This window comes from Bipolaris oryzae (genome assembly GCF_000523455.1).
Source record: "Bipolaris oryzae ATCC 44560 unplaced genomic scaffold scaffold_55, whole genome shotgun sequence".
In the NCBI taxonomy this organism is placed as follows: Eukaryota; Fungi; Ascomycota; class Dothideomycetes; order Pleosporales; family Pleosporaceae; genus Bipolaris; species Bipolaris oryzae.
The window spans coordinates 48,639-73,527 of record NW_006911331.1 but is presented as its reverse complement, the minus strand read 5'-3'; the positions used below and the strand labels follow the sequence as shown (position 1 = coordinate 73,527).

The 24,889-nt window shown below is 51.8% G+C and overlaps 9 protein-coding genes across 9 annotated transcripts; 6 read left to right on the top strand and 3 right to left on the bottom strand.

Moving 5' to 3' along the window:
* Nucleotides 1-33: 33 nt before the first annotated feature.
* Nucleotides 34-1,352, top strand: COCMIDRAFT_36319 (uncharacterized protein; the record flags this gene model as incomplete). The annotated part of the gene is made up of 4 exons (XM_007689282.1): nt 34-132; nt 182-607; nt 659-801; nt 860-1,352. The coding sequence occupies 4 exons, from the start codon at nt 34-36 to the stop codon at nt 1,350-1,352; spliced, it is 1,161 nt and encodes a 386-aa protein (XP_007687472.1).
* A 508-nt stretch (nt 1,353-1,860) lies between these two features.
* On the top strand, nt 1,861-2,946 carry COCMIDRAFT_94004 (uncharacterized protein; the record flags this gene model as incomplete). The annotated part of the gene is made up of 1 exon (XM_007689292.1): nt 1,861-2,946. The coding sequence occupies one exon, from the start codon at nt 1,861-1,863 to the stop codon at nt 2,944-2,946; it is 1,086 nt and encodes a 361-aa protein (XP_007687482.1).
* Nucleotides 2,947-6,417: 3,471 nt separating this feature from the next.
* Nucleotides 6,418-6,735, top strand: COCMIDRAFT_25889 (uncharacterized protein; the record flags this gene model as incomplete). Its single annotated transcript, XM_007689273.1, has 1 exon — nt 6,418-6,735. One exon carries the CDS (start codon nt 6,418-6,420, stop codon nt 6,733-6,735), a length of 318 nt encoding a protein of 105 aa, XP_007687463.1.
* Nucleotides 6,736-8,585: 1,850 nt separating this feature from the next.
* On the bottom strand, nt 8,586-9,911 carry COCMIDRAFT_94022 (uncharacterized protein; the record flags this gene model as incomplete). The annotated part of the gene is made up of 2 exons (XM_007689291.1): nt 8,586-9,558; nt 9,610-9,911. 2 exons carry the CDS (start codon nt 9,909-9,911, stop codon nt 8,586-8,588), a joined length of 1,275 nt encoding a protein of 424 aa, XP_007687481.1.
* Nucleotides 9,912-10,114: 203 nt separating this feature from the next.
* Nucleotides 10,115-10,904, bottom strand: COCMIDRAFT_36316 (uncharacterized protein; the record flags this gene model as incomplete). Its single annotated transcript, XM_007689281.1, has 4 exons — nt 10,115-10,191; nt 10,353-10,521; nt 10,562-10,666; nt 10,830-10,904. The coding sequence occupies 4 exons, from the start codon at nt 10,902-10,904 to the stop codon at nt 10,115-10,117; spliced, it is 426 nt and encodes a 141-aa protein (XP_007687471.1).
* A 1,173-nt stretch (nt 10,905-12,077) lies between these two features.
* COCMIDRAFT_25887 (uncharacterized protein) lies at nt 12,078-13,932 on the bottom strand (the record flags this gene model as incomplete). Its single annotated transcript, XM_007689272.1, has 4 exons — nt 12,078-12,661; nt 12,861-13,167; nt 13,300-13,429; nt 13,478-13,932. 4 exons carry the CDS (start codon nt 13,930-13,932, stop codon nt 12,078-12,080), a joined length of 1,476 nt encoding a protein of 491 aa, XP_007687462.1.
* A 172-nt stretch (nt 13,933-14,104) lies between these two features.
* Nucleotides 14,105-15,062, top strand: COCMIDRAFT_25886 (uncharacterized protein; the record flags this gene model as incomplete). Its single annotated transcript, XM_007689271.1, has 4 exons — nt 14,105-14,470; nt 14,510-14,664; nt 14,834-14,999; nt 15,039-15,062. The coding sequence occupies 4 exons, from the start codon at nt 14,105-14,107 to the stop codon at nt 15,060-15,062; spliced, it is 711 nt and encodes a 236-aa protein (XP_007687461.1).
* A 2,136-nt stretch (nt 15,063-17,198) lies between these two features.
* COCMIDRAFT_25885 (uncharacterized protein) lies at nt 17,199-19,475 on the top strand (the record flags this gene model as incomplete). The annotated part of the gene is made up of 2 exons (XM_007689270.1): nt 17,199-17,429; nt 17,484-19,475. 2 exons carry the CDS (start codon nt 17,199-17,201, stop codon nt 19,473-19,475), a joined length of 2,223 nt encoding a protein of 740 aa, XP_007687460.1.
* Nucleotides 19,476-20,601: 1,126 nt separating this feature from the next.
* COCMIDRAFT_94038 (uncharacterized protein) lies at nt 20,602-24,796 on the top strand (the record flags this gene model as incomplete). Its single annotated transcript, XM_007689290.1, has 2 exons — nt 20,602-21,101; nt 21,157-24,796. The coding sequence occupies 2 exons, from the start codon at nt 20,602-20,604 to the stop codon at nt 24,794-24,796; spliced, it is 4,140 nt and encodes a 1,379-aa protein (XP_007687480.1).
* Nucleotides 24,797-24,889: the final 93 nt, after the last annotated feature.

The following is a 24,889-nucleotide window of genomic DNA, read 5'->3' as shown; positions in this document are numbered from 1 at the left end:
TCTAATGCAATTTCCGGACGCTTATCACTCACAATGTGCGACGAGCAACCCCAACAAGAGAATGCGCTCATTTCTGCTCAGAATCATGGAACGATTCTGCTAATGGTAGTCTGGTCACTTGCTTGCCTGCTGGTAGGATAATTCGCACCAAATCATTTCCACTACTCACATACTGATACAGACTATCGCGGTGGTCGCAAGAATAATCGTTCGATACAGGTCAGGAAGTCACTATCGTGTACCATGGACCAACGACATTGTGATATTCATTACATTCCTCTGTGCTCTGGGCAGCATCATCGTTACATCCATGGCTGTCATGTCAGGCTTTGGTAAGAAAGGTTGTCTTTTGAGCGATGGTGAGGTGGAACAGATTCAGCTCAGGCTATATGTCTCCACACTATTGTTCATCCTAGTCGCGAGCATATCGAAAATTTCGGCATTGGTGTTTCTCTATCGCCTGGCGGGAACTGCTCTGCGAAAGGCCAGTGTAATAATTACCAGCATATTGGCCGTGACGTGGACCATCGTTGTTTTGTCTGGTATGGTCTTCCAATGTGAATTGCCGACGCCTTGGAGGGTATGGACCGGCAAATGCATTCCACTGGTATGTTAAGAGATTGAATTGGTATCATGCAAATATCTAACAGCCGAACAGGTACCATTTTGGATGACTATGAACTCAGTTGATACTGCCCTGGAGGCAGCTATCTTCGCACACTTCGCATGCAGCATATGGTGGCTGCGCAAGCCGTTTCAACAAAAGACACTTGCAATATTACTTCTTTCATTACGATTAATGTAAGTGGATCTTGACTGCAAACACTTTTTATTTGTCAGATCTAATTTTGGTATGAAGTTTAATTGCAGAATCTGTCACTCGCCTCATCTACCTTACACCAGCCTACGATCGCGATGCGGGTCCAACCTACTGGTCTTTACCCTATCACATCGCTACACAATGCCACATCGCGCTTGCTATTTTCATAGTCTGCACTCTTTACTTGAAGCCATTCATCAAGCTTCAACAATCACGCTCAGATACTCTCACGCCCAGATCGGGACTCTCAAGACAATGGTCAAGCACCACTATCGGCGGCACTCCCTACGAGTCCGAGGACCCCTTCACATCAAATATGACTGTTTCTAAAGAACCCCTGCCGTCTATTCAGGCTAGCATGTACATGCCAAAAACGTCAATCGCGACAGCAACTTTGCCCAAGCCTGATATTCTTTTGCCGGATAAGCCGACGCCAAAACGGTTTGCCAAGCCACCGCCTAGACCGCCGCCACCAAGAGAGTCGCTACGTCCTGATATGAGCTTGTTCGTCAGAACGAACGGATTTCGTTAGTCTGATGGCTGCATAGCTTGGAAATCTTGGGAAAAGCGGGCTTGGTATTTCGAAACCAGGGAATCCAGTGTCTAATGCAGGAAAACGTACACGTCGTCTTGGCACAGGCACAAAGCTTACCAAATTTTCTTTTCTTGGGATAAGGAAGCTGATCTTGATTTATTGGTCGGGAACAGGTTAAGAGCACTTACTTCAATGAATTGATTAGCGGAAAATCCGGTAAAAATACGAAATGAAAGAATACTTGCAAGTTTTAGGTTTCGTGAAGACAGTTTTTTTGAGAAATATTGAGCGATCTCGTTGAGAATTCAGTACCTATATGGATACAGCGCATAGGTGTGCGTCAAGTGACTGCTCTTATGTCAGGTACTCACAACTCGTCCAACACGGTACTTGGCACTTCAACATCCAACGTAAAAAGGCGACTACCAACCTTAATCTTCCTAGAGCCTCCCCAACATCAAGTCATACTAATTCCTGGAAATCAAACACAGCCCACTTTTCCACCATGAATTCCCTTCCACCCTGCAACCTAACCAACATCGATCTCATAGCCACCCCCTGCTTCTACGTTCTCAGCTCAACCCAGACCAACAGCCTCCTCAGCCTCCGCATCTCCTCCATCTTTGTAATCGGCCTCACATCAACACTATCAACCTGCTTCCCCCTTCTCCCACGGCGAAACACCCGCTGGAAAATCTCCAGCGGGATATATACCTTCGCCCGCTTCTTCGGCACAGGCGTTATCATTGCTACTGCGTTTATCCGCCTCCTGGATCCAGCGTACGAAGCCATTGGGCCGCGCAGTTGTGTTGCCGCAAGTGGGGTGTGGGGTGCGTTTCCATGGTGCGCGGGCATCGTCTTAACGTCGATATTGCTTGTTTTCTGCGTGGATCTCGCGGCGGAAGTGTATGTTCAGCGGCGATTTGGGCAAGCCAAAGATGGAGATGAAAATATGCGGTGTGGAGAGCGGGAGGCGTTACTTGCTGTGGAACAATGGCAAGAGCAACAGCTTCGAGATGGTACTGTGATGGGAAAGAATAGAGCGAGTTTCTCATCGGATACGGAGCGAAGGGAGGTATCTACGCGGTCTCGTCTCCCCTTCGCACAGCAAATAGCCACGTTCCTTGTGTTGGAAGCTGGGATCATATTTCACTCCGTCATTATCGGGTTGAACCTCGGTGTCGTGGCTTCATCGACTTTTACTACACTCTACCCCGTTCTCGTCTTCCACCAGTCCTTTGAAGGTCTCGGCATCGGCGCTCGTCTGTCGAACATCTCTTTTCCTCGCGGCAAAGCGTGGATGCCTTGGGCGCTGTGTGGGCTGTATGGTCTTACGACGCCGCTGGCTATTGCGGTGGGATTGGGTCTTAGGACGACGTATGTGCTGGAGAATAGAGGAGGGATGATTGTACAAGGCGTTATGAATGCTGTCAGCGCGGGTTTCCTAATTTATAGTGCTTTGGTTGATTTGCTGGCTAAGAACTTTTCGTTTGAGAAGGAGAGGACGAAGGATTTGGGTAAGTTAGGATTGATGATTGCATATGTCCTTGTTGGTGCGGCTGCTATGGCGTTGCTTGGGTGTTGGGCGTAGAGGCAAGAAAGACCCTTGTGTAAGCTGTGGAGGGCTTGCTGTTACTAAAATTGAGATTTCTCTAGCAGTCTTGATCCTGTAATAGGACGACTTTTTGGTTAATAGTAGGGAAGTTTTTGAATAACATTTATCCTCCCTCTAATCCGCACAAGACTTATGCTTTATTAAATCATACAAAAGAAAGTTTTCTATACATGAAGTGAAAATATGCATTATTATTCACTCTTGACGTCTAAGCACGAAATAACCATGATTATGTCCCAGCAAAATCCACACTCACCACATCAGTCCCTTGGCCCCCATAAGGACAAAAAAAGATCTCTCAGACCCACCTCATACAGCCAAAATCAGCAAAAAAGAAACACGATGTTCTCCGCTCCCAGAATCGAACTAGGGACCTTTCGATTACAATTGCTATTACAGTCGAACGTGATAAACCAACTACACCAAGCGGAGGAATCCAGATAACTGGGCTTGTATTGGTTGATGAGTAAGCCCAAAATTAGTAATTGAATATTCTAAGAATTGGTTATCCACCTTGGCAACTGAAGGAGTACCTCGTGCATAACAAAGGTTGTGGGGCAGCTAAAATGGAGAACACTTCCGAACAACTAATTACGTGTGACTAGGAGAATTTTTGAAGCTTGTATGAGGCTTGGCCCGAATAGGAAAGGGACGGTTGAGGTTAATACGAGGTCTAAGTGACACCGCATTATGTAATTCTGTCACCTGGGAAAGTTGTCCGGATTCTAGAACGTTGGGCTGTTAGCTAGTGGGAAAGGTGGTAGTATGCTTCGTTCTCTTTGTACCATGGACATGATGTGGTGAATGCGGATGTGGAGTCAACTAAGATATGGAGGGAAGGTATTTAATGGACCAATTGACTCGAGAAGCTACTGCAGAATTCTGTACAGTAGTGGAATGGTCTAATGTTGTAGTCATGCTAGTTCAGAAACTAGGTTGTATGCCTGTAAACCAGGGGGATTTTTTTCAGGTAGCAAATGGAATCATATGGATGCGGTCTTTTTCTCCGAGCTGGGATCTGCCAGTTGGTCCAATGACATAATAATTGTATTGGCCTAGCATGAAGTATTTGCAGGTAATTAGCATGTGGATTAAGTCAACGTGGCGCCATTGGCACGCTTTGTTCCCCCCGGCGATGCATGGAATGCGTTGGTTGTGGTTATGCAAAATCAGCGGGAGATTTTCATAGTACAACGCTAGTAGCCACTAAATATGCAGATATACTGGAAATTTCCAAGACTAATGGGAAAATGTCCTGGAATCCTTGTCCCCAAGACTTTTCAGGCATGGCGGGCATGAGTGACAGGATGTCAATGCAATGCTGACACAGGCATTTCTGCTGCCTCAGGGCTTATCAGATAATCTAGTCTACTCTTGCTAACAACCTTGTTTAGTATCTTTCCCACTCTAGCTATGCGGCACGCGCGGTATTGCGTAAAAAGAGGATCTACGCGCGACAAACGCCACGACTTGAATACGAGCTGCAAAACTTCTTCCATCACACAACGCCACCCTTATTGCTTGCAACTCCCGGGGGGTCCACTGGAGAATTGAGAGGCGCACGAATCTTATGACATGCACTGCAATTTATCTTGCGTCAAGATGACCCTGTTGGATTTGGACAGTTTGTTTCTGACACGGGACCTTTGCTGTAAAATGCAAGCTAAAGCAGTTGTTCAGCTCTTATGTTGCTACATATATTAGTTGCAAAGTAAGCTTCAGTGGTACATTGCACACTACGTACTCGCATATCATTACAGTTCTGGAAAGATGTCCGTAATGCGGCCAGACATGGTTTGGTCTTTTGACAATCTGAAACATACCCATATGTAATATCACCAGTAGTAAGAGTCATTCTCTTCTATCATTGAGCAGGTAAGCAATGGGTATTATAGGCGAGCCATTTTCAGATATTCCTCTTGTATAAATACGTTGTTTTGTGTAGTCACTTAGTCCGTCTTACATAATTTTGCAAATTATGTAAGGATACTACCAAACAGACAAACATGTAAAACTAAGTTAGTCAAACTATCTGAACCTAGAGGTAATCTTACGTCTAGTCCATGGCACTACGTACTAGTGTTGTTTCCGTAACCGCCTGGGATAGCTCTCGGTGCTGATCTGACACGGTACAATGTCAAAGCGGCTCGGCTCATCAATCTAGCTGAACAGTGCGCCACTTGAGCGGTGTAGCAAAGCCTGCCAGGGTTCACGAAAGGGAGAAACGCAAGAGCGTCTGTGTCCAAGACTAATCTCAGAGGCCCATTACCGTGTTTTCCTTGGCCACATTGAAAGCTTATTTTTTTTCTACGTTTCGGCTAAATCTATGATATCACCAAGTGGTTGATGCCAGAACGATCTTACTTAGGAAAAAGAGAGGATAAACAATTTTGCGTAGATGAAGTCGGAAGACCAAACATGCAGCACTCTAAGCGCCATGACCCACCATGACTACCAAGATTTACTCTCTTCACCGTCTTCTAGTTAGTAGACCCTCGGATCTACCAATCTAACCTTTGACGATCTGTCATCTAATATGAATACCTTACCACCTACCCCTAACACACATACATAAGCGCCTCTACCATCTGACCCTCATGCAAGGGCAACACATTGCCCAAGCCCTCAGAATTAACCTTCACAGCCACCCCTGTCAGACCCTTACAAGACCAAATCAACTGATCTCCCTAAGCCCGGAACAACCCGCTTCCCATGCTAACCCTCCGCTTACGCCATTCTCTCCCCCTCCTCCGTTTCACACAAACGACTCTTCAACCCCGTTAAATTACCCCCAAGCACAGATCCCCTCGCCAGGTCGGTCGGAGATGACCCGCCCAAGCCAACCCTCTCCCTCACCTAGTCCACATTTTGCTTAATTCCGTTACCTTTCCCCGCCCACCCTAATCTCGCTAATCGGATTTGCAAGCCAGAACAACAACGGAGGAAAGTAGCAAACTCTCCACCCTGAAACTCTGGAGGAACGAAAAGGGAGAATGATGTGCGATGATATTTGGTAGTGTAGATCGATTCGCCCAGCGCTTGGTTGTAGCCGGCTTGGCTGAGCTGCTGGGGTAGCGTTGACGGGGGAGCTCGAAGGAGTATAGTAGGTGTAGGGGGAGGGCCATGCATGTCGCATACGCAATCGTTTTGAAAGGGCCTTTGAGGGGGAAGGGGGAGGGGGGTGGTAGGGTATCGGGCGCTTTTTTGCGCTGACTTACTTAGTACTAGTGCGTACGTTGCGTACGTTGCGTACGTGCGTTGCGTACTTCTCGTATCCTAGAGTGAGGGTGTAGGCAGCTGAGTCGTGTGATGTATATCCATTTTAGGAACATCAAAGGTAGAGGAAATCAAGTTTTTGTATAAACTTTCGCAAGGACTCTCGGGGCAGCGGCTTCATATTTGGAGTTTGAATATGCAATACTTGGCTGAGCGTCAGCGTACTATAGCATGCACCCATCGGCACTTGTTTTTCTTTTCTCCGGGTCTCTGTTTCTCTCTCTCCTCTTTGACCAATACCCTTGCCGGACATCAGACGAGCGCGTCTATTTCACCGGCTTACTGCCATCGGGTACTTATGCAAACCCGTTTGCTTGGATCGGGCCGCTGCGGAGAAACGAAAAGTTCCGGACTTTCGTTTCTTTCATCCCTCAAAAACCACAAGAGTCAAGAGCGCAGAGCAAAGAAAATAGAGTAAAGGAGAAGGAAGAGAGAAAACAAAATCTCGTTAAACCAGCTCTCAATACCGACCGTCCATATAGTAACTAACCACCCCAACAAACCCCTGTACATCATCACCTCAACCCAAGATATGCACCAACCCATGCTCTCTTACTTGCATATTATCTATAAAACCCCCCAAGCAATCACCCTAACATATCCTACACACACTTGCACGTCACCATCCCGCCGATCCATGCAATGCGGCGCAAAAAAAAAACCTGGCAAGGCCCTCGTAACTCAACTTACTCGCAAGCGCAAGGTTATATACATCATGTACGTGCGTTACCGGAGCTAAATCCGCTACATGAGTAAAGAGTCGAAAGAAAACAAAAACAAGGCAAACCATGTCATCGGGGGAAAAAGCAAAAAGAGAAAAGAAAGAAAAAACGAGGCTAGGCTGGCGCGAAAGATAACCATGCACGACACCAAACACTCCGAAGTGATGCCGTGTCCAGAGCTCACGGTTAGTACGAGTAGGATTATAAAGCGTTCTCTTGCATTGTGCTGTAGGTTGTATGTGGACTAGGCAGGGACTTGCGATATATACTTTCAGGAGCCAGAAGAAAAGGGTACGTATTGTGGTCAATGACACTGATGACAAGGGGTGGGGGGGAAAGGGAAGAGGATTTTGGCCGTATACTTTCCAAGGGGGATCTAAGTTCTTCTATTTCGAGAGTTGGGGCTAAGAATAGATCTGAGAGCAATGATAATAATGAATCGTAAAAAAAGTGACAATTGTTAGGGTGGGTGGAATTGTTTTCCTCGCGCCCTCCCCCTCCCCCCCCCCCCCAACAAAAGGTGTTCAAACGAAGTGCAAGTTGGCAAGCCATATCACAGTCTCAAGCAAGCAAGTTGAAAAGTGGCGACATGATCATGCAGAAGAACGTTTGCTGGCAGAATCTGATTGGCGGATCGAAGGCTGGCTCTAGCGTTCTGTGGGTTACCTGTATGTCCCAGGAAATCAAGCAATGAGAGGGTTTTATTATATGTATGATGTGTATGTATGGTGGGGGAGGAGGGGTCCATCATGATAGATGGCGAGTTGCCAAGACTTTTGGCTCATCGGTAAGAGGGGTCTCGAACTGCAGCTTCTACTCCTAGTAAACCTGCGCTGTTAGCGAATGCGCCATTTTGGGCTCCAAGCAGCATCGCGATCATCGAGAACAGAGGGTGTGGGTGTATGTTGGGGGGACAACGAGGGGGGGAGAAGAAATCACAGGCAAGATGTAAAATCGACGATGGGATAGAAGCACATGACGAGAGAAGATTGAATGTGGGATATATGCGCTAGCTGATACGACGCTGCCTCGTTTCTTCTCTCTTGTTGGGCTCGATGCCCAGACGAGTACTTGAATTTGACAGGTATGTAACACGCACACCAGGTGATGCAGACAGGCATCGAGTTAGGCCTGTACCTCTATTTTGAGTGTGACCAAGATGGCCTGATATTGTCACTCCCGCTGTCAGTAACGTAGCTGTCAAAATGCTGTCCTCCATCGCTTCTGTGAAGACCCATTGGTGACAAGGCGCTAACCCATGCCTCTGGAAACCCTCCTGCATCATTCTTGCTTGATTGAGCTAGGAAAGGCTTGTTGTGAAGGCACCTGGCTAATGTAGTACTCTGGCCCTGCGCAGTAGCCGTCGGTCCAAGTGGGGTTGAGTGCGCCGTGTAACATCCACAACGCGTGTTTGCATGCCGGTGGCCGTATGGAAAATTCGTAGAGTAAGAGTGACATGTGTCGTGCTAGCGTGATCCGCCGTGTACTTTGAGCGACATATTTTACCGTCACGAATCATCGCAGCGCTACATCGTGATAGATATGTTTTGGGGGCACCGTGCACAATGGCAGAAGGCAGATGAGCCTACCCTGGGCCAGGAAAAAAAATGGATAGCCCTAAATGAGAAAGGTCCAGAAGCTTGGGTATACGAATTCGTCCTCGAATATGCGCCTGACTTGCTCCAACACGAATGATTCTACCTTGCCCACGTTCTTGAGAACTTGTTTGCCACTGCCCTGGCCACCAATCTCGCTTTCGACTTTGATGTTTTCCAGGAGGCCTCCAATCTTGGGGCGCTGCACAGGGCGTGGATTCTGGCCCCGTGCGTCTGTCTGGAGACCGTTGAAGCCAGTATCGCTGCCGACCAAAGCGTCTGCATCGTCAGGCGACAAAAAGCAGAAATGGGCTCGCTTCTTAATGTAGGCGAGAATGGCAACACCGTCAAATGTGAGCCCGGTAATGTTTAGTTTGAGAGGGATGCCGACAAAGCTTGGCATGGGGTAGTCAAGAAGGATTTCCGCAGTCAAGGACATTTTGATATCCCCAGAATATTGCACATGCGTCACGACTTGAATATCATCGGGACTCTTCTCGTGCATGCGGTTTGGAGATGCAGATGGAGTCCGGACATAGCTATCTTGAGAAAGACCATCATCCGATCCAGTGAAAGACGGCCTCTTGGGCTCGTCTTGTTGATGTCGTGAAGAAGGTCGGGAGCTAGGGTCTGGGTGAGACTGTGGCGTGAGTGTTAGCGAATTGACAGATGCAGCGTGACGAAGACGCATATTGGTCGGAGTTGCTGGCCGGCCATGGGGATTATCGAGCCAAGTGTGTAAGTGTGCGCCAGCTACGGCAGCGAGAGGTGTTGCAGCACCAGATAAGCCTGCGCTCAGAGGAAGATGGAAGTAGTTCATGTTGGAGGTGCCACCGGGGATACCTGGCGTGAGTGCCCCAGGAAAGAAGGGACTACCTATTTCGTTGGGAGCCAACGAACCACGTTTGTTAGACGACTTGGTGCGAGATTGAGAAGGGCGTACGTTGGCATGATCGGGGTGGAGTCGTTGCGGATTTGCTGTCTCACGACCGCCTCTTTCTTTGCCATGCCTGTCCCTCGATGGGCGGCGCGATGGGTCTCTCGACTCGCGTAGCTTGTCGTCAGCGTGTAAAGCTTCGTCGTCAGGCTCGGGCTCAGGCTCGCCGCCTTGCTCGTCCGGGTAATCTTCATCATCCTCGTAGAAGTCCGGCAGTGGGTCGCATATGTCCTTGATTTCAATTTCGGGAGCGACGCTACCAAAGTCGAACGAGTGCACGTGAACGGAGCGAATGAAGCGCGGCAGCGTCACTTGCTGGAAGCGGTCATGGATAAAGGCGCGTATTTTCTCTGCACGAGCGGAGCCTTCTGCGCCGCCTGTGATGGTGTCCCAGTTGATATCAATGGACATTGCTGGAGATTGGATGTTGGGATGGGTTTGATGACAGAAAGCCACGGCTACTGCTACCGGATGGGGACGAGCGCACGCCGGGCCGGGCGCACAAACAACGATGCCGAGCAGCGGGCCAGTTAGCAGCCTGCCCACTAGGTCGTCGCTTGCGCAGTTCATCTCTTGACGAAACCTTCGGATGTGATGAGGCCGTCACGTCTGCATCAATACCCTGCCTGCCGTACCGCTTGGTGCGTCGCTTGACTCAATCCTCTGCAGCGAGTCCCGCATGTGTTGAAATCTTTTACCAGGATGCGACCGCAGTGTGTAGTCGAACAAATGCGGGATGCGGAACCTCGAACCAGAAGAGGGAGCCATTGCGCTGTCGCATGTGCCGCTACAGACGCGCCCATGTTGCAGATCGTCCATGTGATGCTGCTGGAGAATTAAAGAGCAACAGACAAGGCAATAGATGCCAGGCTGGGAACAGGGTTGCCACTGAGCATCTGCCACAGGATATTAAATTAACATTGACGACGCGGACCAAGAAGGCAAGCAGGCGAGCACGTAATCTTGTCAAGCGCTTCCAGGATGCGTCACAATCATGCCCTGGATGCGTGTGATGGCAAGGCTTGTCTGGGTGTATGGTGTGGCTCCGGTTTTGGGTAAACGAAGCACGTCGGCAGAAGTCTGCCTGAATGGCTTCTAGAAGAACCGTTACCCGGTCGGCCACGGACGAGCCAATGCGCGCGTCGACGTACGCCTCCAAGAATGTACTTACATACATACATCATACATATGTATGTACTTATATCAAAGTGCACGTATACCCGGTCGACTCGGCTATTTGGCGATCAGAGGAGACACACAATGTGTGTGTATGTGTGTGTGTGGCGTACCTAGGTATACGTCGCCCGCGGCCTTGCATTCTCATCACACCAGACCAGAGGCTATTGGCAATAAGGTTCCCCTACTAGTGGTTTGGTCCGACGTGCGAATCATGCCATGCTGCATCCTCTTAGGACAATAGTGTACCTGAGCTGACAGCAGTTGTCCATGTGCCGCGGCCCGTCCCTTAGCAGGATTGCTACTATGTCTCGAGCATCATGCCATATTGCCCTCATCTCCAAGTCGGGTGTTACGGCCGGTGCTAGGTGGCTAGCAGGTGCGGCATGACAGAAAGTTGAGTTTGATCTATTGTATCCTATCACGATCCAAGAATAGACAATGCCTCGGCCATATTTGCTCGCCTACCGGGGTGCTAGTGCCAGGCCTTTTCACCAGCTACTAAAAGCCAATATAGCGATGGGCGAAGCGCGTGGGTCGTTGTTTCGACTCGCATAAGCGACTTTGAGGCTGGCGTAGACGGTGCCTCAAAGCGTCGTCTGAGGATGGTAGGCTAGCAGATTGGCGAAAAACGGCAGTGCATGTGGCTGCTTGGGCGTGATACTGTCTTGTAGATCAGTCGTGATTCATTGGTTGTGGATATGGTCTCGGGATGCGCGCCAGGCGCGCAATACAAAGCATGAGCTCCACAAGTAAATATTATGGCTACCCGATTCAAGAAGGAGACCTCTATACCGGGTGCCTATGTGTTGATTGACTTGCTCGTATACTGGATTTGCCCCTCCCTCCCCTCCCTCATGTCAGGGAATGTGGGGCACCAGGGACTGCAGACAGCCATGTGGTCATGGCAATGACAAGATAACAAGAAACAAGCCACATGGCTCAGCGTCGGCCCATCGCACGACCCTATTAGAAAAAGCGTGGTATCCATGAAGTAAGAAAGCTGTGAAAGTAGTACAAGTGAGAAAGTATCTCGCAACACCAGCCTGTATCCCAAACGCCCGACTTTGCGGGCTCAGAGTCCAAATAAGTCACAATGCCCCCTAAAACGCCAAAACTTTTTTTCGAATTCCGTGACGCCGTAAAGTGTAGACTTGATATGGGGTGGGAACAGAAGCCGGCCATGCTCCCCCAAGCCATGGACGAGGAGGAGCAAGAGCAGCAGCAAGGTGCCGTTCGAGCATGAAAGCGCGGCAACGGTAAAGGCCCATAAGGTGCAACTGGCGAGGTATTAGAGGAGGGGTTATTGTGCGAAGAAAGCGACGGTAACACACTAGAGACAGACTTGTCAGACCGGGTGTGACGTGCAGGGGTAAAGGGAGAAGCGGCAGTAAGTACCTGTCAATGATCACATCTATCACACTTCTCGTCGTGCTTGACAGTCTTTGTATTGCTCACGCCGCAGGGGGATGTCCTCGACGTGGCGCAGGGAGCCTTTTCCGCAATCTCATGGCCGCAGCCGTATTTGTGTACGACCTTGGTACACATGTTGATTTTGGCGGTGCTATAGGAGCGGGGAAGGCGCCTCCTGCAACGGCGTGGGAGGGAAGGCGAGACGGCGGGCGGGCGAGAGCAGGGAAGGTGGGGGTGGGCGCAGAGGGGTGCTGATTGGCCGGGGGTGGTGGAGAGGTGTTGCTTGGTGCAGACGGCTGCTGTGGCAGCTTGAGACGGAGACGGCAATGCGGAGCGCAGCTCGACGGGAGGGAGCTGGCACGGGCAACGAGCAAAGAAGTAGAAGAAGAGCAGCAGCAGCAACAACAGCAGCAGCAGCAACAGAGCAGCAGGACCACGGGCGGCCAAGGGGGCGTGTGGGCGAGGACAGGCGGCGGGGCTAGGTGTTGGCGAGTGACAGCAGCCAGCAGTAGTAGCAGCAGCCCGGCAGGAGGGAGTGGCAGCTAGGGTAGGTGAGGGTGCTGGAGAGAGTGCTGGAGAGGAATTGGTCGGAGCGTCTTGGGGGGGCACAGGGCGGGCAGCGCAGAGCGATTTATAAGACAGCCATTGCAGCGAGCCAGCGTGACGGTAACGGTCGAGAGATTGTTAGATTGCCTTCGCTCCCGTTTGCAACGAGGCGCGACAGTCTTGTACAGCCGTTGGCTCCGTGCGGAAAGGCCAGGACATACATACGCGGAGCTGCTAGTCTTGACGCCTGGGTCGCATAGCTGCAGCTGCAGCCAGCAGCGCATCGGCCAGGGTGATCCCGCCTCCTGCCCAGCGCCAGCGCTGTGACCACCAGCCCTCCACCACTACCACCAGCAGCCCGGCAGCCCACCAGCAGCCCACCAGCCCGCCCTCTGCCCAATCGTGCCCTGCTGCACCGCCGGACGCACGGCTGCGGCGTGAACCTCCAATCACGCCCCACATGCTTTCTCCTCACCACACGCTGCCCATCCTGCCCATCCTGCCCATCCGCCCCGCCATCACGCCGTCCGCTCTACCCAAGCATGCGCCGTCTGCTGCCCACCGCCTCTGCCTCTTGCAAAGAGAGCCCGTCCGACCGCTGCTGTCACACTTCGCCCTTGCGTGACCGGCCACAGGGCTGACAAGCTGCCAATATCATACACACTTGCTGCACCGGCCCGTCCGCCCAAAGCAGCACACAGCCTGCTGCTGCTACTACTACTACTACTGCTGCAACACCATGCCCGCTGTCTGTCTGTCTGTCTACTGCCTGCTGTCTGCTCATGCTCCCGAGTCTGAGTCTGGCGGTGCCGGCTGACTCAAATGCAAAGGGCTCGACTCACGCCGTAGCTTCTTCACCTCTTGCGCCTGGACCACCCTCCTGAGCAATGAATGCTACCCTGGCTCGGCTCGCGGATGCACACCATTGGCACATGGCACCCTGGTCGCTCTCGACGACTCGTAGCCCGCTGCGGAGGAGGAGGAGCAAGGAGAAAAGGAAGCAGAAGCAGAACAAGACGGCAAGCGCAGCCACGCCTGCCGTACGCTGACCAAGTCCACCATGGCGGCCGGGCACGGGTGCTACCTTGACTACAACCACAAGGGCAGCCCCTTGCATATTGCATACCCGCCTCAGGGCCAAGCAGCATTGCAGCGCCTGCGAGGTTAAAAGTAAAAGTGTCGTGATGGCATGTGCCAGTCCCGCAACGACGTCGTCTGGGAATTGGCAGGCCCAGATTTGGAAATTGCAAACTTTGGCGCATGCATGACTGTCGCCATGCATGATTCGCGACGCCATGGAAACATTTCATGCTGCTCACATCCGTCAACATCCATAGTTTATAGCTAAATGAATGGAGCGGCACAATTACAAACAATCAGCAAATCATGCCCCCCTCCCCTCACCACGCTGCCCTCCTCAGCTTAGGTAGAATGTCAGCGTCGGTTGGAACGCCAAAAGTCCAGACGGGATGGGATGCCCATGGCCCGTTTACTCATCAAACGTGACTGCCAGCCTGCTTGCCTCCACACCACGACCGTCACAGGAGGGAAAAAGCAATGGTCGCATACGAGTGCAGTGTGATCATATGCGCTGCCTCCAGGACGCAGTGCATGGCGCTGTGCAGCAGGATCGCGATACAAGCACTGTCGGGCGGATGCTGTGTAGCCTGTCAGATTTTCTTGTTCCATGTCTCTTCAACGGCCGCAGGGGTAGCTGGTGGACACGTTGCCCAAAGCGCTCTAGCCTTTCGGCCCGCTCTTACCTGATCGACCTGTGCGACCAGGAACTCCACAATGCAGACGCGCCACCGCTCATCCAACAGCAACACGGCCTGGTTTGTTTTGGCTGGTGCAGCATCTGTGCATGTGCTTAGCCCATCGCAACTCCTGCGCCTGCGCCTGCGCCTGCTCCTGCTCCTGCTCCTGCTCCTGCGCCTGCTCCTACGCGCAAAAGCAATGCATCTCGTATACCTGCAACACTGTGTTTTTGCGCTCCCATGCTCCACAAGCCGTCGTCAGCTCCAACTAGGTTCGTCTTCGGAACTTCCCTCTCGCTTCTTGCTGCGGCCGGCACTGCATGTGGCTTGTCACCATGGCCCCCCGACGCGCATCACAGCAGCCTCATCTGACCAACGACGGGGTCCGGCGTTTTCTCGGCAATCTGACATTGCTCACTCTAACTACACCTACATGGGCAGATCGCCGCAGTCTGCAGTGTGGGGTGCTGAACACGTCCACCCCCTCGACAGACACTGCGCCCTTTCGATTATGCAGTTGCTCAAACTATATGCATTGACAACTGCAACTGAACAGCCTGGTGGCGATCTCCACGACGCCATACCTCGGCTGCGCTTACCACGCGCGGTGCGCTACACCAGACTGCGTTACACTACACTACCGTAGTATCTCTTAGTGCGCCTGCCATAGCGCTACTCTTCCCCAACCCTCCTCCTCGCACTATCAAATTCTCTTCACTGTACGTCTTGCACCAGCTACAGACCCCTCCGTGGAAGCTATGCACCCAATATCTCGTCAACCATGGCACATATACCGTGCATGTTGTTGGGAGTTGCTTCTGGTCCATTTACTGCAAGAGGATCTGCGTCCGAGATGCGTGGTGCTAACCGGGCCAGGCGCCTCTACATAGTACGTTGGCACATGGACAAGCATGGTCTGAGTGCAGTCCATTGACAAGTCCGACTAGCTTTCATACGTACTCCACAGGGTGCCACGACGGTACTTGCCGGACGCAACCCGTCCCGCCTAAAAATTCATCCGGTACCTATCTCTCTTTCTCTCTCTCTCTCTCTCTCTCTCTCTCTCTCACCTGTCGGTTTTGTGTGGATATTCTGCGCATGTGTCAGTCAGAAACCAAAGACAAGACTGCGTCTCAACTAGCGATAGCAGGCCACGAGTTGTGCATGTCCAAACTCGGAGCCAAGCATTTCCATATATCCACGCTATCACGAGCCGACCAATCCCGACGCCCATCATGTCTCAACATATATCAATCAGCTCTGCCCGACCTGCTTTGCATCAAATCCTAATTATACGCGACCCACACAGCAATAGGAAAAAAATCCTGAAAATAGCTACATCAAAATCCACTGCTGGCATTCTGCTCCTTTGCCATGGCTTGACAGGGACATGTTCTCGACAGCAGCTTCTTACGGAACATGCGGAGATTTGAGAGCGAAATGCAAGGTACAAAAGTCCACGTACCGCGTCAGTCGATCAATCGGTGCATGATTGGGCGCTGGTGCGAATATGCGGCATATGTAGGATCTGCAGCGCCTCCGTCATTGGTGGTAGATTAGCCGTACACCCGCGGTCTTTCGAACTGCTACAGGGTGCGTTGATACCATCTACCTATTGCAGATCACCATAGTGTCCATATGCGCATATCGGCAGATGCTGCTGCGTCAAGCGCTCGCGACTCTTTGCAGTGCCCTAGTCGCTTTTGTCTTGTAAAGCGGACCATCAATATTTCGGAAACCGTTTGGCCCAGCGACAGAAGAGGCCAAGTCTGCGTACTAGCTTGCAGCCTGCATGAAGCTGTCCTCCCACTCCCGAAGCTTTGCGGTGTGGAGTCGCATCCGGAATCTCAAGCTGGCCTCCGGGACATGACGCGCTACAGCTGTGGCGGCTTGCTTAGTCCCAGTGTGGTATAGCGTTGAATATGGGTTCGCGTACTACTTGCACTGGCACTTGCATCCGACAAAAGAAACGGCTATCGTGGTATCAGCTATCTGTGTTGGAACTAAAAACTTACAAAAGGCTCATGCCAGTGGATTTGGCAAGGACTTGTGTCCCGGCCAAGCCACACCCATTCATGTAACATGCATTGCTCATCTTTTGTCGGATTCTTCCATCATATTTACCCTACCACAACGTTTGCATGAAGTAGACATTGTGTAATTGTATAGTCGTCCCCTCTCCCCCTCCCATATTTTCCTCTGCTCTGTTTATCGCCTGTCATGGTCAGCTAATCTGGTGCGGGGCGTACGCACGTGGGATTCTTTTTCGCTATCGTCATTTGACGTCACCAGTAAACCAACATCGAGGCACATTTCTCTCAGTTTTGGCGTGCAAAGCCTCGTACTTTGGAACGACTCTAACAGGAGAAAGGCCCGATAGGCGTCAGAGATTTCCGATTCCTCATCATGGAAATCTGGAATTGACTGCGATTGCGCTGGGGCGCGGGGCGCATGGCAAAGTTGAGCCTCGCGTGGTACATCGGCGTCGCTCGGCAGTCGATTGAATCGATCAAATCGCGATGATCGAACATCATCTTTGCTGCCATTGGCTGTTTACATCAAACCCACTTTCCACCGCTTCGTCGAAATGCAGTCAATGACCTGTCGAAGCGCGTGTCAGAGTCGTTTAGGCAACTCAATGCCGGACGACCATCGCCTCACGTCGCCATGACGTCAAGATGTAAACAGGTAGTCGCGACGCGACGCCCTCGTAGGAGTACAAAGGGAACGCTCCCCGCGAGCCTCAAAGCTTGTCTATCTCGACAATAGACATTGCCAGCCGACTCGACTTTGACAGATCGAAAGCATGGCATCTCAAATACTAGGCAACGTTACGGAGAAGGCCAAGGACCTCGCTGGGTCCAAGTCGACCAAGATGGCTCAGCTTGCTGAAGTCACCAAGGATGTCCACGACGACAAGTGGAGAATCACCAGCGACTACGGAGTGAAGCAGAACAACACCGACGACTGGCTACGGGTTGCCACGGATGACAAGACTGGCCCTCTGTTGCTTGAGGACCAATTTGCTCGTGAGAAGGTATGCTTGACCATCGACTAGCCGACTTATTTGCCACATGGCTAACGGCACTAGATTCACCGCTTCGACCACGAAAGGATTCCCGAGCGTGTTGTTCATGCGCGTGGTTCGGGTGCCTTTGGAAAATTCACTCTTTTTGAGTCGGCCTCGGATGTCACATCGGCTGGAATTCTCACTGATACTTCGCGCGAAACTCCAGTCTTCCTACGATTCTCGACTGTGCTCGGTAGCCGTGGTTCTGCAGACACTGTCCGCGATGTGCGCGGCTTTGCTGTCAAGTTCTACACGGAAGAGGGTAACTGGGATATTGTCGGTAACAATATCCCCGTATTTTTCATCCAGGACTCGATGAAGTTTCCTGATGTGATCCACGCCGGCAAGCCGGAGCCGGACTGTGAGGTGCCGCAAGCGCAATCTGCTCACAACAACTTCTGGGACTTCCAGTACATGCACCCAGAAGCCACGCACATGTTCATGTGGGCCATGTCTGATCGCACGATTCCTCGCTCGTACCGAATGATGCAGGGTTTCGGAGTCAACACATACACTCTGATCAATGCTAAGGGCGAGAGGCATTTTGTCAAGTTCCACTTCACACCCGAACTTGGTGTCCACAGCTTCGTCTGGGACGAGGCGCTGAAGATTGCTGGTCAAGACCCAGACTTCCACCGCAAGGACTTGTGGATGGCCATCGACAGCGGTGCGTACCCTAAGTGGAAGTTTGGCATTCAAGTCATTCCCGAGGCAAAGGAGCATGACTTCGAGTTCGACATTCTCGATGCTACCAAAGTGTGGCCTGAAGAGCTTGTACCCGTCCGATATATTGGCGAGCTTGAGCTCAACAGGAACCCCGACGAGTTCTTCACACAGACTGAGCAAGTTGCCTTCTGCACAAGTCACATTGTCCCCGGCATCGGCTTCAGCAACGATCCTCTGCTACAGGGCCGCAACTTCTCTTACCAAGACACTCAACTCTCTCGTCTGGGCATCAACTGGGAAGAGCTGCCAATCAACAAGCCCGTCTGCCCCGTCATGAACTTCAACCGTGACGGTGCCATGCGACATACAATCACAAAGGGCAAGGTCAACTACTGGCCCAATCGCTTCCAGGCTGTGCCACCTGCGACGGAGAAGGAGGGTGCGTACGTGGAGTTCCCTGAAAAGACTGCCGGCATCAAGGTGCGCATGCAGAGCAAGAAGTTCAGGGAGCACAAGAGCCAGGCCGAGCTCTTCTACAACTCCATGTCGGAGAACGAGAAGATGCATATGAAGGCTGCTTTTGCCTTTGAGCTTGACCACTGCGATGATCCCGTTGTGTACGAGCGCCTTTGTGAGCGTTTGTGCGAGATTGATCTCGAGCTGGCTCAGAGTGTTGCCGAGATGGTTGGCGGCGAGCAACCGACTAAGCAGACTCGGCCCAAGCACAACAAGACGGCCAAGGGCCTGTCGCAAATGGACTTCCAACCCGAGAAGCCTACCATTGCGACTCGCATGGTGGCGATTCTCATTGCCGACGGCTACGACAAGGCTGCCTACACTGGTATAAAGGCTGCTTTGACTGCGGCTGGGGCTCTTCCTTTTACCATTTCGCCAAGAAGGAACAAGATCTTTGCCGATGGAGAGGACAAGAGCGGCTCTGGAGTAGTGGCAGACCACCACCTTGAGGGCCAACGCTCCACCATGTACGACAGTGTGTTTGTTCCTGGCGGTGCCAAGTCGATTGAGACGCTCAGCAAGAACGGGCGTGCGGTACACTGGGTGCGTGAGGCATTTGGCCACCTCAAGGCCATTGGCGGTACTGGCGAAGCGGTGTCGTTTATCAAGCAGGCTGTGGATCTACCGGGTATGGAATTCTCAACGTCTGGGGATGTTGTCAACAGCTACGGAGTAGTCACGGCTACGGCAGTGCAGCCTGAGAGCTTCAAGGAGGCGGTCAACATGGTGAAGGAGGCCAAGGACTTTGCTAGCGCGTACATGTATGCGATTTCGCAGCACAAAAACTTTGAGCGCGAGACTGCGGGGCTGAACGCCATGGTTGCGTACTAAAGGCAGGGAGATGATTTGGAACAGTCTGCTCTAATGATTCAGCTGATTAATGTTAATGATACCAATTGTGCAAAGCGCTGATACTCTAGTCATGGTGTTGCTACTGTCTATTGGTGGAGAGGAAAGGCATTCATGGCGACGCATACTGCTTTTCTGCAGCGTCTCAGGGTTTCACTCTGGCCAGTCGCGCTATGCGGTTGTCTATCGACGTTGAAACTACATTTGTGTGTGTGTGTGTGTATGTACCGCGTAGGGTGCACATGACGAAGTATTAGTATAGAGACAGAGCGGGCCGACTCGACTCGTTACAAACTACTGTGTCAGGGCCCTGTCAGGTTTTGGGAATATTGAACATGTAGGCTTGGTGCGGGGTACAAGGAAACTTGAAACTTACGCAGCCTGTCAGCGTCACATCTCTCTTCTCATCGAGGCCGAGGCTGGGCTGCTGGGCTGCTGGGCTGCTGAGCCACACGGCCACAAGCCCCACGCTTCATTGGCGGCACAGCCCGCGCTAGCCTCTTTTGTGCGGGCTGCGCCCTTGTGCTGAGCAAAGGGCGATACACCCGTTTAGCGCTCATATCGACCCACTGCACCGCTTTCTTTGCATTCACCCTCAGCCATTTGATTGTGCATTCGCATTCCCCCTCTGCCCCTCCCCACAGACTAGTGTGCGATCAGATTGAAGGCAAATGCGCGGAATGCGGGAGATGCATATCTAATAGCTAGCTCGTACGTCATTGAATACATTCCGCATCCATCGCTGCGTCGCGAACCACTCTCTTGGCACAACCGTAATTTACAAGCGCCTGTCGGTAATTCCACGCTATTCTTCTCACCGGTGGCCTGAACCTCGGACGGTGATCAACACTCAGCCCTTCAGCGCCGGCAAGGGCTGCATGGATGACTCTAAACGCGAAACGCCATCAGTCTGTAGGCGCAGCGCCCTTTAGTCTAAAATACCAAACACCACGCCTGAGGCTTCTGAATACCCTTTCTTCCGCCATTTTCTGCTCACACACCCTGGGAGCCCGTGATTATCAAACGTCGACCCAAGACGCAATAAAGGCGCCTTTTCTACCGACGCCGCCCTCTTGACACAGACCATCTAGGAAACATCATCAACGACATGGATCATCAGGGCGCAGGCTTCGCCTTTGATTCTAACATGGATTTCAGCAACATGTTCGCGGCCGCGTCCGACACAATGTTCAAGCCAGCGGATAGCACTTCTGGCTTCTTCTTTGCTGACGAAGGCATCGACACCACTGCCTCATCCTTCATGGATCCCATCACACTTGGCACGCCCCAACAGGGCCCCTTCGACATGAACATCCCATCTGCCGCGACCTACTACCCACAAACTCCAGCATCACATTTCATGGGCTCCATGCCCACACAGCTTAATACTTACGGAAAGCGCCCCCTGCAGCTCGAAGCTGATGACTTCCCCCAGTCCAAGCGTCAAGCAAGTTATGACTTTCCTCTATTCCCAACACCACCCGCCACAAACACCACCTCTAGCTGGGGCCTCGAGGCCACTCCTTCAACTACCACAGTAGAAGGTCTGTCGGATGAAGCGGCTGATGTTTGCGCAACATGGTTTACCAAGTTCAATGTGCTCCCTGGGTATGCACCCTCCAAGTCTGAGGCGCCTCACTTTGATTTGCTAACAGCCCTTGAGTGACCGACACATCGATTCATTAAGCCAACTCACCGGTGAGTCGGCAGATGCGATCCGGAGCTGGTTTGGCCAGCTCTTGAAGCAGGGCATGGGCAAGGGGGGCCCAAGTGACTCCGCTTACAAGTCTCAAACCGCACACATCCAGCAGCAAGATTCGTTCTGGGACGATCACACTTACCAAACAGAGCTTTTACAGGCCTCGCCATCACAATCACTGCTGTTGGAGAATATCACTACCCCTGAAATTCCATACACCCAGGACAATGTTGCCTCAACTACCGTCCAGCCAGTCACCACTACCAGAAGCTGCAAGAAGCGCTGCACACCCACAGATGACCTAGAGTTGCTTGGTCGAGACCCCAGGAAGATCTACCAGTGTACTCGGAAGTGTGGCAAGCGGTATGGCCGAAAGAACGACTGGAAGAGAAAGGAAGAGGAGGGCTACCCATGCAAGTCATGGGTATGCAGCCTGTGCATCAGTGAAGGCGTGGAGAACGTCAAGCCATGCTACAGGAAGTACCATTTCGTGCAACACTTCCGAAACATCCACGCCGATGTTGACCCTGATCAATACGAAGAGGCGAGCGTAGTATACTCGGAAACAGAGTTCCCACGAAAGTGCGGATTCTGTCGCCACCGATTCTCGTCGAGACAGGAGCGAATTGATCATATTGCAGACCACTTCAAGCAGGGCAAGTGCATGCTCGACTGGAACGATGACGATGACAACAATGGTGGCGATGATTCTACCGACGATGACAACGACGACCGACCAAGTGGAGACGGCTTCGATGGTAGCCCTTCCTTCCAACCACCACCCTTCCATCCACACGGCAACAACTCCAAGCCTTCCGGTGGCCGGGGTAGCAGTGGAGGCTCTTCAGGGCAACCACCTCAGGGTGGTTTCTTCCACTTCCAGCTCTCACAACTTGGTGAGAGCCAGCGGTATTGTGCGGTCAAACCTACCAGACCCACTACACTTTCGCCGAACATCTCTCCATCATCAATCTCAATTGATCGCGAAGGCACGATCCCACGAGACGAGTCATTCAAGTCACAACGTCCACTCGACAGGCACATTCCGACAAAGGAAGACTACGAAGCTGCTCCGGACAAAAATGCTTTCGCCCAGCCCATATTTAGGGGAGGTGGGTCATCGCAGGACGAAAGAACTGACAAGCGTGGCTTGGAGCATACTTTTGGCATCAGTGCCGCCGCTATTACCGAGATTGAAACGCTAATTTCGACTCTCGCACCCTCTTGGAGCCAATTAGGAGCATCGCCAGAGGAATTGTTGATGAGCGAGGAGACTCCATCTTCTGAGCCATTGCCAGACGCGACAGTAACAGCACACTCTCAATGTAGCGATGCAACAGACCAACTATCGAGCCGACAATCTACGCCACAGATGCCCAAGTCTTCACGGGCCTTCCACAGTATCAAGCTCCTAGGCGCTGGAGGCTTTAGCACAGTCGACGAAGTGAAGCACGAACAAACGGGCCTACGTATTGGAAGGAAGACACTCAAGAATCGTAACCAGACGGCGCTTGAGGAACTCAAGAAAGAAGTTAATGTCCTTCAAAAGCTACGTCACCCGCACATTATTCGCTTCCTTGGAGCCTACTCAAAGGGCGACAAGATGTCGATACTGCTTTCGCCTGTTGCAGAAACAACACTGGCAGTCTGGCTTGATCGGTCAGCATTACAACGACCTGCCAATCTATTTGAGACCGTTATGAAGATGTTTGGTTGTCTCTCCTCCTCTGTCAGGTACCTCCATGAGCAGCGACCTGTTGTTAAGCACATGGATATCAAACCCCAGAACATCCTCATTGTCGATGGTGATCAAGAGTTCCCGCACGTAATCCTTTCCGACTTTGGTGTCAGTTGTGCAGAAGAAGTACCCGACGATCAATCGCGACCCTGGACACGCCAATACATCGCACCTGAGGTCGTTGGAGGCTTTAACCGCGAGCAGGCTGCCGACATCTGGAGTCTGGGATGTGTCTTTGCAGAAATGGCATCTGTTCCATTGAGTCAACATAATCAGGAATGGACAGCCTTTAGCAAGGAATACAGTGGTCGCACAGGAACTTATTACTGGCAAGACGTACAAGGCCTACAGAAGAAGCTCGCTGCGTTCTTCGACTCAGCAAGGGGTCCGGCTGAACTGCTCCTTGTACGCGCGCTCCAAGCTATGTTGTGCGCCCAGCCCGATGAGCGGCCGGATGCAGCATCACTCACAATGATCTTTGCTCCTGCCCCGTGCTGCCTCAACTGGCCGAACGACAAGATGACGTTCCCTGGCCCGCATGAGGAATTGCTAGAGGTAGAGAGATTTGGAAAACACCATCGCATTGATGGCAATGCTCAGCCTCATCTGCACGACAAGAATGCGAACGACTGTTCTGACAGTGTCCCCATTACAAAGACCTGGCTGGATGACTGTCTGTGCACACACGGTGCCTGTCGCCACTTGTCATCGGGCTACTCCACCGATCTCCCTAGACGCCTGATTGACATCCTTCCGGAAGGCCAGGCTAGCAACTACGTTCGCGTTGTCGAAAGCGAGTCTCTCGAGGAACAGATGCAACATGTTCAATATGTTGCACTCAGTCATGTCTGGAGTGACGCCGAGCCTCAACTCTCAAGCAATTCACAATTGAAGATGCAATCTGAACTCGTACTAGAAGTACTGCCTAGTGCAGTAAGAAATGCGATTTCAGAGGTGCAACGTCTCGGCTTCCGATACTGTTGGTTGGATTCACTCTGCGTGCTCCAAGATTCAGATCAAGAAAAGGAACAAGAGTGCACGAACATGTCTTCCATCTTCCGCAACGCGGTTCTCACCATCGTCCTTGACCAGCTCGCAAATGCCAGCACAAGCAAGGACATCGAGATTGCGACCGAAAATGCACAGTTTGCCTCAACAGTTTCTCCCATCAAGAATAGGACCACAATTGCGACTCGCCTCCCGGCCTCCGCCTTACTGCCCTCTTCTATCCTCTCGGCCCCCAACCTGGGCTGGGATACTCGGGCCTGGGCGCTCCAAGACCGTCTCCTGAGTCGCCGATTCTTGCACTTGGGCGAACAATCATACTGGGAATGTAATACCCTCAAAGCCTCCGAGACCTTCCCTCGCGGTCTACCCGCGCTCCTCTGGGAGAAGGTCCACACACAATGTAGCGATGACGCCGAAGAAACGCGTGCACAAGCAAGCAATTCGTTTCCTAGTGCAAAGATCTTTGCCATGGAATTTGACGATGCACACAATGCAAACACGATTCCGCATCAGAAGCCCGCCGAGCCGCGTCCGCCACTACCACCACTGCCGGATGCCAGTCGTTTACGCGACTGCCAGTGGATTAAAAAGCAAGGCGACGATGCGGCTCGGGATGCTAATGCGGTGATGTCGACGCTGTGTGGGCGTGAGAGTCATGCGAACATACCGCAGTTTGACGATAGTGTGTGTATTTGTTGTAGTGACGGAAGTAGTAGTATGGATATATGTAGGAGGAGTAGGAGTAGGAATGGGAATGGTGAGCTAGTGGAAGCAAATGCGAATGCAAATGCTAGGATAGGGGTTCGAGGGAGTAGAGAGGTGTTTGACGATGCTGTCCAGGCGACTGGACTGATGTAGTCTGAGGGGTGTATCTTATCACGTAGTTTCACGGCCGAGTTTCTTCTAGTTTGTAGTATCGGTATTAAACCGATTTCGATCTTTCGTAGTTTC